This window comes from Myripristis murdjan, chromosome 17, assembly GCF_902150065.1.
Source record: "Myripristis murdjan chromosome 17, fMyrMur1.1, whole genome shotgun sequence".
Taxonomy (NCBI): domain Eukaryota; kingdom Metazoa; phylum Chordata; class Actinopteri; order Holocentriformes; family Holocentridae; genus Myripristis; species Myripristis murdjan.
This window is the reverse complement of record NC_043996.1, coordinates 12926045-12938940: the sequence shown is the minus strand read 5'-3', so window position 1 is coordinate 12938940 and position 12896 is coordinate 12926045. Positions and strand designations below refer to the sequence as shown.

The following is a 12896-nucleotide window of genomic DNA, read 5'->3' as shown; positions in this document are numbered from 1 at the left end:
TAATTATAGACAGAAAAGTTTAGAAAGTTTGACTCATCCCCCTTTCATGCTACATAGTGGTTTAGTCCACTACACTCTGCAAACATAGAACTTAAAAAAAAGAAGACGTGACAGACATGTTTCCTTACGCCTCCCCCTCTGCAGAATAAAACACTTTTACTGACTGCATTTTGTCTGCCTTGTGATCTTGCGGTTACGGATGAAACCTGCTGTTCCGCCTGCCGCTGTCGCAGCCACTTCCCCTGATGCCTGTCTGTTTATGGAGGCACGACGTCTGTCCCGAGTTCAAATCACAACTCCCCAATTCTTGACTGATTAGTCCAGTCATTTTATGAAAAAACCTAGGACAAATTGCAAGAGAAACAAACTCAACTGATTTTGTATCCTCAGTATGTCCTGAGTGAGGGGAAAAAAGTCCCAAGAAATCCCATTGGTGGAAAGTTTTGAAAATCACCTATTTATGGCCACATATTACCAAAAAACACTGTTTTTAACACACGGGGAAAGGGGTTCAAAATTTTACTTTCAGATATCACTATAAAAATTCACAAGATGATTACACACACAAAGACAAGAAAAAAAGTCAATTACAAGTTCTTTGAATTATTCTGTTTACACATGCATATCACACATTATCTGATTTGATATGCGCTAATAAGGAATATAAGGAATAAATGCCAGAACAAATATTTACAGTGAATTAAAAGGTTACTATATATATAGTAACCTTTTAATTCACTGTTATACAGTAACCTTTTAATTCAAGGTTACTTTATATATAGTAACTTTTTAATTCACTGTTTAAATGTCTCTTCTGGCATTTATTCCTTATATTCAGATAGATTGTCTCTAATCTCTCTATTCAATTCGATTCAATAAGCTTTATTGGCCTGGCATGGCATTTGCTATCCAGAATTGCCGAAGCGTGAACATATTTCTCATGTAATTACACACATACAAATTAAATGATAGCATAAATTGAGACATGAGAAATGGAAATGGCACAGTCAGTAGGCTATTTGACTAAAAGAAACATTGGCTGTGCTCTTTTTGTCCTCACCTTGTCTGCTCTTTATAGCCGTCAAGCAAGTATTCCTCCAATGTCTCTTTTTATTTGTCTTTCTTTTTTTTTTTGCAAACCACTCACTTTTTGACATGCAAAATTGTGTATAGTGCACCACAGGTAACTCGCTTTTTGACATGCAAAATTGTGTATAGTGCACCACAGGTGACTCACTTTTTGACATGCAAAATTGTGTATAGTGCACCACAGGTAATGTCTATAGAATGGAAGACAAACACAGTGTTTGGCCCAGGCTGTATCATTTGACTGTATTGCCTTTGCGCATCACTGATGTGAGTCTCCGCTGTCTCTAATGAAGCAAAAAACATTTAAAAATACCTTTACCCCAAAGGTTTTGTAATCAAACAATGAAAAGATCCTTGCCAATTGAGCCTGTCCCACTGGTAATTTCTCTGTCTGTAACTGCTCTCTTCTGAAATATTCATTTGGGGTAACTGTTCCATTACTCATTAAAAGCTAATGCTGCTGCTCATCCAGTCAACCACAGAGCTCAGCTTCTTAAGAGGAGGTCCTATGGGGCTGTCTGCCAGGGACCTGAAGCTCTATTCTCCCTCTCTCTTCTTACCAGTCTATTCCTATTTCTTTCTCTCTGTGTGAATTAATATGTAATCTGCTTTTAACTTCAAAAGGTTTTGCTCTAAGAAAGAAGCATCCCCAAAAACACAGCTTTTGGGGGTGTTTTTTAAGGCACTAATGCTTTTTTTTTTTTTTTTTTTACACCTAAAAATCTGGTTTGACTCACTGCTGTAAATGGAGAGTAGTGTGTATTTCCAGAATAGTCTTGATATAAAACCTAGAGATGGGCTAGGCTGATGATTCTACACAAAAGAAATGGACACTGCAGATGACATTTGAAAGACGGCACATTAAATCTTCATCTTTTATTGTGAGACCCAGGATGTGACATTTTGGTTACCTGAAATTCATATAAAAGGCTCATTACAAAGAAACCTTTAGACCTCCTGTGACAATCTTTCAACTTCATTTCATTTGTTAGGAATTACCACAAAGGACACCATTGCGTGAATATGTGAAGTGAATATGCTAACATTATCACATTTGGCACATCTTATTTGTCTTTGATTTGTCTTATTTGTCTTTCCTGCTCACACTGACAGGTAGCTGTGTTCAATACAGCATGAACATGTTTCAGAAGGTGGGAACTGTGTAATGCTGGAGAACCAAAAAAAAAAAAAAAAAAAAAAAAAAAAGAGCCTCATTTGCTAATAATAGTGCTCAAAAGTGAATAGCACTTCAAAGCAAACATGGCACAATAAAGTGGCTGGGTGCTGCAGTTGCTGTATAAATAACAGAGGAAAAGCTTTGAGTGTACTCCTAACACTGGGAGGTGACACTGTAAGGGCTAAAAACCCTGAAATAGGAGGGTCTTATCCTTCGATCCGATACATTGAAGATACATAAGCAGCAGCTACTCATGCGATACAAGACAATTCACCCCCCAATTGCGATGAAGTGTGATTTAATCTTTTGATTCAACACAATGTGATTTGATATGATTCGATGTAATATGACAATGCAAAGGAATGATGCTATGTAATTCAATGAGTTTCAAACTGGCCTTTCACAGGTCATGCGTAAGTGTTCTTTGTCTTGTCTTAGTTGATGGACAGTACACATTTACACCAGAGTCAGAGAGAGTGGTATTTTATACCTGGGCTCCAAGACATGGAGGAAGTCCTCGTTCTCTGCAACACTGTAAGGCTGGATTGTCTTTGAACAAGTGCAGCTGTTAGCCAGGGGCCCATTTAAAAAAGTTGCAATACTTTGCTCACCACTCTTGGGACTATTAGCCCAAGATAAATCAGAAGATGACGCCAGTGTGTTCATACCATGTCACCGTCTCAACTGTGTAACAAGGTTAGTTGTGTGGCCTGTGTACTTTACTGCACGGCACATTTTGCAAATTGCATTAGATTTGCCAGGTTGTTCGTCTCTCTTGCAAAATCTGTAATGTTTCCAAAAATTTGATTTGTAGTTCACTGCTGTGTGTATTTGTTCCACCTCAGCCATCCTCAACGCATATGAGTTTGTTGTGACACGCCTATAACCCATGCTGCCCAGCATCAGACTGCTTCCACTAACATAATGTAATGCAGGAGAAATAGTCCATAGTGTCAAATTATTGGACATGTTTTTAAATAAAGCCATGGAACATCTAATAATTGAATGGACCGGATTTTATGCAAAGACACAAAAGATGATGCATCTTGATTTCATCCCAAAACTGTATCTGTTCACGGCTGCTCTATTGATGCAATTGCATCATGCCCATGCATGTCAGTGTATCGATATGAATTGCTTAACCTTCCCATCCCTAATCTCCAGGTATTTAAGCAGGAAGCAGCTCCTGCAGAAGTGAGACTGCAACTTGTTTAATGCTCAAGACAGCCAAGACAGACATTGGGGGTACAAGCAGTAGCAAAAGGCCACTATTTGAATATTTAAGGGTTCACTCCTGGTCACTTATTTATGCACACCTGGTCCTGGCCATAGAAGCTTTTATTACCAGATTGAGATGGGAGACAACAGGCCAACAGGTGTGGCTAGCTGGGCCACATTTAGGATGGATGGCGCAAGAACTTACTGTCCTTGATTTATGGCTGGCCCCTGAGTGTTACAGTGAAAAGGCTGTGGACACATTGCTGGGTGAGTACAACCTTCCTGGCATTGTGGAATCACTGAGATTGAATGAATCATCTACTGGGGACACTGTGTGTGCTGTGTGTCATCTCTTTCTCCTTTTGCAGTTTTCCAGTTTGCATTTGCTGCTCTCCATGTCAGATCTCCACGTTAGGTCTTGCAGGTGAGGCTTTTGTTGCTGTGATCCCAGAACCACCTGGAAGGGGTCCTAAAGCAATGAGGAGTGAGGACACCCATGGACAGAGTAATTAATAGCCAGCAGCTACATGCCAAGGGCCATTAATTACTTCACAAGGTCGATACACTACCAAGTCAAGAGACAGAGACAGAGGTTGCCACTTTAAAGTGCCCTCTGTCTTCCACTTGCAGTAGCCTAGCAGTCCTTAGGTTAGGCTGAGAACTTCAGAGCCCTTTAGAAGTGACTTATGGGAGGTCTCCACACTGCCCAGATGCCCCTGTGGAGGCAGGACGGGCACGGCAGCTACAGGACCAGAGCCAGCCCTCCACTTTGCCCAGGAGAGAGCTGGTTTTTGTACATCAAAGAAGGGCCTATGATATTTGGATGAGGGGGAAGCACTTCCCTCACTGGCACCTGGTGTCAGTGCACAGGACTAAATGTGCCACGTGATGCCCCCAACAGTGACCAGTTGGGACTTTGTTGTTATGTGGTCAGGGCAGAGCTTCCATGCAAATGGATCTCATCCTGGAATTGAACCTGAATCATGAATGTAAAACACACTAGTACGCTATTGCACTATTTTGACAACTTTGACTAGACAAAAGAGGGAAGGGAAAATTGCAAAACAATTCAATGTGACACGTGGCTAAAGAAAAAATGAATAAACAAGAGAATAAAGGAATAAATAAATTATAATGATTAATAAAAAAAAAAAGGGTCTTATAGCAAGCACTGGAGAATATATATTGTGTGTGTGTGAGTGAGTGAGAGAGTGAGAGAGAGAGAGAGAGAGAGAGAGAGAGAGAGAGAGAGAGAGAGAGAGAGAGAGAGAGCGGAGACGGTCAGTTTTCTTCAGAATAAAAGTTTTCTTCGCTGGGGCACCAACAGCAGGTGAGGAGCCACAGGGCAGCGATATTGCTCTAATTGCTTAACGCACTTCTCAAACTGATGCTACAGGCAGAGTCACCACTCCCAACACTTTGATCTACGCTTGAGGGATCGTTTCTGCTATTTTTTTTTTCACCCCCGTGAGTGTGCTCATCGCTGCAGCATGAGCGCTGAATGCAGCAGCTACTACAGCGCAGACAGCGTGTTTGTGGACGGCTTCTCCTGCCCGAAACCTGGAAATGATGCTGGCGCTGTCTTCTGCTGCGGATTTAACGATATCAAATATTGCTGTGATGATCCTAACAGTTTTTTCCCGTATGAATATGGATATATGTGGTGGCTGAGGTGAGTCGTGTTCATGGCACTTAATTTGGAATGAACACACCTGTTTTCATTACTGGAGGTTATTTAAATTTATTTCTCAATTTGTGACATGTGAAATTCCTAAAATATCGTTAGCGATATACTATTATAGTTATACATAACTTTACAAAGCCTAGATAACTAATTAAATCCAATCGTGATCAACAGATTAACTTTATTTCACATGAATTTCTTAAGATTGCTGCTGATTGTTGTTATTTTAGGAATTTATTTATTTTCACTATCCAGTAATTTGTGTAAAAGCACCTGTTTTGAACCTCTAACGATCCACTTGTTAGATATTACTCCCCAGTGGCTCAACCATGACAGAAAATGTCTCTCTCCCTTTCTCTCTGCCTCATTCATTGGTTTTTAGGGATGGTTTTGGTTCCCCAGCTTATTACTGCATGGGTGCCCTTTTGACTACAGATCTTCCACCTTAAAACAAGAAAAACGCAAGTGTTTTTGGTGAATAAATTGTGACAATATAATTGATAGGAAGCAGGCTTACCTAAGAGTGATGCATCAACTTTTTGCCTGAGGGAGATATTTTGAGCTGTATTACCATGTAAATTTTACCTGGGCATCACAGAAGAATATGAAAAAAAAAAGATAACTGTCTGAAACCCTGTGATGTTTCCCTGTATCCCTTTTCGTCTGTGATTCCTCTTTATCTGTGCACAGTGTCTTATGTTAAGTGCAGTCAATCACTGTCTCAGTGCCTTTCCCCCACTCTCTTCCTTTTTCTCTCCATGATTTGATCTTCATACTCCACACTTCTCTTTTCCTTCCTTCACATCTTCTTGTCTTTTCTTATTGTCTCAACCACTCCTCCCACCCTCTTTCCTCAGTATTGGCGCTCTGGTCGGTCTGTCCATTGCAGCGGTGGTTCTCCTGGCGTTCCTCATCACTGTGTGTGTACTCTGCTACCTTTTCATTGCGACTAAGCCCAGTCGTCTTGACAACGGCCTGCCGCTCAGAGCACCAGGTTGGTTGAGGAGTCAGCCAGGACTCGATGATGGTACTGCCTTAAGTGCGTAATGGCCAGGGATAGCAGTTTCTCTCTTGACAGACTTGAGATCTGAGAAAATCTCTGCCATTAAGTGTATTTGGATTTCAACTCTGTTGATATGTTACCCACATGTCTTTTGTGTACGTGTGTCTCCTGTCCAGCACCAGATCCCAGTGAGGGGCCCAGCCACGCAGGAATGACCCATGCCACCGGTCCGCAAGGATTCAGAAAACACTTCATGAGCAGGAAGCTAGACTGCGACAACCAGCCGGCAGACCCTGAACGCCTATTCCAGAGGTGTTTCATGGCTACTGTCACCAACGTGAAAGTGGAAAGTCCCTCATAGGCTGCTGAGATGTTTCTCCTGTATAATGAGACCAGAAGGCCAGAGGTCCACAGGGCCACTTGGTCTTGAAGCAGACTGCACTGCAAGTGGACAGTTACAAGTGTGCAAGGAACAGTAACCAACCTCAGTGGTGTAGCGGTGGTTGAGGTGATAAGAAAACCCCTTTTAAAAAGGTGTGTTGGTACAGAGAGGCTTGTAAATCTACTTATATCCACCTGATGACTTGGCCATGTAGAAATACCTCTTGAGGAAAGGTGTGAAACCATAATGAACCAGACTGCGTGCACTTATGAGGCACACAAACAATGCAGGCTATGAATTCTTCTGCCTCAGTGAATCTCTTCACAAACTGTACCTTTCAGTCCCCTTCATTTCCAAAGCAGTGGCACTTGAGATTAAATGAATGGATACTGATTCTCTGCGTACCATCAGGAGAGAATACCTAATGCATCAGATCAGCTGCATTCATAAAGGTGAACAAATAAGGAAAGCATAATTCTTGAGCAGGAGTATGTTTTATCAACGGAGAGGGGCAGGGGACTGGGGAATATGGCACACAGTGACCTGCAACTTCCAGCTCCTAAAACCAGATCTAGCCTAAAAGCAGATCCAGTGTTGGTCTTTACTTTGAAGAGCCCAATGATTGAGTTAAGGTGAAAGGTAGAAGCCGATATACACTGAGCCAAAAGTTAAGGCTTATCAGAAAAGCTATATAAAGCCAGGGTTGGGTACACTGTGTGGAGGCTGAATGCTGTAGATTTGTAGCAAAATCCACTACCATTTTACTCAGGGAGTGAGGGATTTATGATGACGGTCTATGGCGAGTTACACAAAGAGTTAGTGGCTCTGACTTGAAGTAAAGGACATCAGTTGGCATCTAAAGTGTAATGGAAATCCATTTCTGTATGAAGGTAGGGAGCTACACATCATGTGACATAGCTGTGCTTTGCTAGCACAGTTTGACTTCTGAATCGCTGAGCAGCCCATTTTATAGCAGTGGGGGTTACATTGACTGGAAATGCAAAAACACAGTGTTTCATGTCATCTTGTGGGCTTGGTGCTTATTGTGTCTAAATACAATGTCACACCAGTGTAGGTAGTTATGGTGGTTATGGACACAGGCCCCTTTCCCTTAAGAACTAAACTATGACAGGTTTTTATGTTTTCCATGGCTACCTGGAAACTTTCTGTACCCAATATCAGTCTTTTTTTTCAAGCTCCTCCAACCTGACCATGGGTGTATCACTTTCAAATCTGTTATTACCTTATTTATTTACTTGTGTGGGGAAAAAATAAATGTAAGGACTTCTCATTTCTGTTATGCTGATTGAAGCTCCCCTCATTATTTTAAATCTAAACTGAAAGCGTACAGTATGACACCATGCACGTCACAAATTTGTCACGTTGCATTCTCCAAACTGTCAGTGTTGTAGTCTTTGTTCTACCAGATATAAAAAATGCAAGATATAAAAATGCTACCATAAGACAAAAGCTGTATTTACAGTTGGACCCACTAAGGCACCAAACACTGTACCTAATGAACTGCCAGTTGCTTCTTAAGTCTTTTAAGTGCCCTTTTTTTTTTTTTTTTTTTTTTTTTTTTTTTTTTTTTGTAAATCTTAAAGGTAGCTTATGTATTTCTATTCTCATGCAAATTTATTGTCTTGTAGCCTGTAGATAAAATGTTACTCGTGTAAATGTCACATGGAAACTGACTTCATGTTCTCCATAATTCAAAATACACACTCTTACACCTTACTTTATCCACTAACACTAACTGTAACAGATTTCTTACATACTTAAAGAACAAAGACTCTCCAATTAAAAAACAATTCTTGCCTTTTATGAATATTTTATTATGACACTTAGATATAAAACATGTTTCAAATACTTAAAAAGGAAAAAAAAAACATGCAAAAGAAATTTCATAGGAATTAAAATCAGATTTCCATTTTCTAGAAAATGGAAATAATTGTTATCTGAAAATATCACGGCATCACCTAACTGATTAATAGGGACTATGAAATGAGATGCTTATGACTAATCAGGAGAGAGGGACCTGTTTAATATGATGTGAGGTAGAATCTGAGGGATCTGCGAGGTACTATTCTTATTGTATGATTTTTTTTTTTTTTTTTTTTTTTTTTTTTAAATACTTATGAGTATAAATGTGAAGAAAATCCATTTTTTTCTTGGAAGAAACTGTGATTCTTAGCACCAGTGACTTTTACATTGACATTGTTTAATGAGCCACATGCCTGCTGACGTGATTTTTTTTTCTTCTTCCTGATTACTAGAGCGCCTCATTTGTCTCCATAACCTTTAAACCCACCACCACCACAAGAGAAACCCAAACTCTATAAAAAATCCACTGAAAACAAAAGAAATGGAAGTTGTTGCTTGTGTGTGTGTGGGAGACAGAGAAGCAAAGGAGACAACAAAAGCTCACACCGGTTATTTCTTGACAGCTGAAGAGAAGGAAATCACGTGGGTCGCCGAGACTTACACTCAGGAACTTGCCTTTCATCCTCCATCCTCACATCTCACAGTGGCTTTGAGGTCTCAATCTTTCTCTGTAGAAACACATGGGCTCGGCACGCCAGCCAAAACACTTCATATGTGGAAATATATGTTCACTGCACGGGATGCATCGACAACAACAACAAAAAACTGTCCGCTTAGGGAACATGACGAAGTACTTGTTCTCTGAGATGAGCAGGAGACAGTCTCGCTCATGACGCCTGACCTCTTTGTTCTTGGGATGAAGGATTTAATGCTGATCCCTCTGAGGTTTTACCATGTTCATCAGTAACATGTTTAATCCTATGCTTCTGCCCTTGAGGATTTCATTTCACACATTGCAGGTTTATATGCACCAAAGACATTTTACCCAGCTCCAGCTCTAACTAACGATCAGCATAATGAAAAAAGGTATTATGTGTGAACAATGTATTGTGGTGTTGATAAAAAATGTCGTCTCTTTTTTAATTCAGCTCAAGCAGGAACATTTTATATTTTGCTCCACTGTGTGGAAAATCCATGATCTCCATTTGAAATGGTATACTGCATGCTGTCACAAACATTCTGGGTCGTGACTGTATGTTTTGGAAAAAAAAAAAAAAAAAACAGTGCTTAACATGTGCTGAAGAGAGAGATTAACATGTATTCTTGGACTAGAGGGCTCCTTTACTGATAGAACTTGCATTTCCATTGCCGTCTAATGTATTTTCCAACTAGAAATCAAATGCAACAAGTCATGCATCAACACATATTTCTGTCTCTGTGAAGATATGTATTCATTTGTGCACATATTTGTTTTTACCTATTTTTAACTGGATTTTATTGTATTGGTTTTATTTGATTTTGTCCAATTTTGTCCCTATCTTTATTTAATCTGCTGTTTTTATTTCCTTGTGAAACCCTTTGTAATATTTCTTTTGAAAAGTGCTATGTAAATAAAGATTCTTTTTCGTCTTCTTCTTCTCATTATCATCATCATCATAGTTACGTTAACACAAAAAGGTGTAATTTGAATAAACTGCCTTATCGGGTGTTAAATATAAACAGAGGACATGGATCTTACATGACATTTTGCACGTGCAAACTGGGCACAGTTATGGCTGCATCGTGTAAGTCATCTGTCATGGCAGGAGATTGATTTAGGATTTCAGGCTGCTCTCTAAAATGAACCAAATGTATGCCGTTCTATCAATGGACACATTAGGCTCAAAATCACAACCAGACCCCAGTCCAACATGGCAGATCAGCATCTCATATTTTCTATGGATGAAAATCTTCATTGAGAACAAAAACAGCAAAATGCTGTCACACATTTAACAAAGCTCAACTCCAAAGTTCAGGAGTATGACCACATGTGCTGTTAGTATTTGTGCTGTAGCATATGCCATGTAAGCTATTCAGACTTTCAGCAGGACGGTAAGAATAGAGGCTTGTAAAAACTGCAGAATTATCTGTTTAGTCCAGTATTAGGTGCTAAAAACATTTTTTCAACCAGGTGTAAAAAATCTGACTGTGGAGTAAGAAAATTCCTCGTTTACAATGCACTGTAAGTTGTTTCAAGAACTGACTGTACCCCTGAAGGGATATTATGTCAAGATATTGTCACTTGTTTGAAGAAGATTCGTTCACCAAGTGATCATGTAAAGTGAGATTATAGCTCCACATTGTTCTTATGGAAAACAGCTATTGGACGCTCAGTATCAGACTATTGCCCCTTTTCCACTAGTACCTACTCAGCTCGACTCAGCTCGACTCGGCTCGACTCTACTCGGTTTAAGAGCTTTTCCATTAGGTGGTAGTACCTGCTAGCAGGTCCCATTTTAGCACCTACTCAGCCGGGGTTCCAAGCGAGCTGAGTCGCGCTGAGTCGAGCTGAAAATGTGACGTAAACGCCGTGCAGGCAACTGATTGGACAGGGAGTGACAAGAGCGACTCCCGCACGAAAACAAAACCCGACATTTAAAAAAAAACAAAAAAAAAACGGCAACAGCGGCCGTGCACATTGATCGTCAGTGAAGTTGTCAAAGTCGGAAAATGGCAAGCACACCGCTACCGCGGTCAAATAAAGACGTGGAGACTTTTCTGTGCTTTGTGGCGGCCCAAAGAATCCAGAGGGAGCTGGACGGTGCCCCGCGTTGCTATGACGACTCCACCCACGGCGAGGTGCTACTCAACTGTAATGGAAAACCACCTAAACCGTGTCGAGGCGAGTAGAGTCGAGCCGAGTTGAGCCGAGTAGATACTAATGGAAAAGGGCCATAAATGACTGGAAATCAGTGATTAAAGGGAGAATTTGTAGGATTTGTTGGTTGCGGTTTGTAACACAACATATTCGTTTTCGTTTCCCAGGATGGTGAAGGAATGAAACAAACGCCCAAAATGTAAAACACTGGAAACATGTAGAACATAGGAAAAAACATTTGCCGGCTGTCACCTGTCTGACAGAAAACAGACCAACACCACATCACTCCTCATCCCCATCCTTGCCAATCCCAGATTCACTCACTGGAACACACTATGCCCGCCTGGCGTTTTAGCCTTTGCTATATTTCCTATTTTTCTTGGATGTTGTACTGCAGATCTGGCACTGGGCGATGTTACTGGCTGGGGGGGCGACACACCCACTGCCCAAAGGCCGACGCCCAGAAGAGCCCCGAGCAAAACAAGCGAATCCAGGCAGAGGGCAGGGTCATGAGTGATGATGATTGAGAGGGATTATTTTTGTGTCTATTATTTTTGATTTCCTGCCATTAGTATTTTAAAGTGTTCTCAGAGATGCACTGCAAAAATCCAAACCATGTTTTCCCTCTTTTTTTCTTTTGCCTTTTCAAGTCCAATTAATCATTAGCTTGTGGAACTACTAAAAGCAAGTAATATTTTTCTACCCCCAATTGTCTGGTCATGATTATGGATGGTGAGTCAGTGCTGCTGATGGATCGTGGGGCCTACAGGTCACAACACAAAGGAGCAGGCTGATTAAAGGAATAAATGTGTGTGTATGTGTGTATAGAAGGGGGCCTCTGGCCTAGATTATCCATTAATTTAGATAAATTTTTAGTAGGCGGCTCACACTTTTTACCATATCAGTGATTCAACATCCATCCATGTCAGCTAACAACAATGAAGTATTTTAAAGTCAGATCGTAATAATGTACAGTTTATGGCTCTGTGAGTTAGACAGTTCACATTTACTTTTATTATTTACTGTTTGAGTACATTTAACAAGCCTTTTGCTGTATCACTTTGCCTTCACCCAGTAGTCTCCCACCTATTTCAATATCATTTCAAAGTCTAGAATTTCCTTAGTAGACTTCAGTTTATATCTGTAGTCCATAATTGCAAAAACTTTACTTTGTCAGTGTGACATAAAGGATGCTCATACTGTGTTTACAAAATAAACATTCTGCATGCTGACTGATCAGATTTAATAGGATATACAGCTGAGCTGACGTCTTCTGCTCCAAAACGTTGCATAACGAAACTCCATTTAGCTGCAGGCTCACCCATGTCCAAACTTAAATACTGGAAACAAGTTTAATGCAAGTATAGTATTCTACACGTGGGCAACATCACCATAGTAATATAACGCTCAGATTGGACAGAGACTGATGCAAATCTCTGCAGAGCACTGTGAAAACTATGTAAGCCGTGAATTTAATTTACCATGCCAAAATCAGTTTTCTTCTTCTTCTTCTCCTTCCTCTTCTCCTTCATCTTGTGAGGAAATAGATGGAAACTGATTGAGTGCTACAAGAGACATTTATGCACTGAACAAGACAGAAGAAGCCTCCGCTGCTGCCTTTCATACATCTGATTAAATATAAAAAAGTGGACGGCAAGTAAA

General features: G+C 40.4%; 1 protein-coding gene across 1 annotated transcript; it reads left to right on the top strand.

The window, feature by feature from the left end:
* Window positions 1-4974: 4974 nt before the first annotated feature.
* LOC115375451 (protein shisa-like-2A) lies at window positions 4975-6636 on the top strand. Its single transcript, XM_030074843.1, has 3 exons — window positions 4975-5156; window positions 6026-6162; window positions 6348-6636. Exons 1-3 carry the CDS (start codon window positions 4975-4977, stop codon window positions 6530-6532), a joined length of 504 nt encoding a protein of 167 aa, XP_029930703.1. The 3' UTR covers window positions 6533-6636.
* Window positions 6637-12896: the final 6260 nt, after the last annotated feature.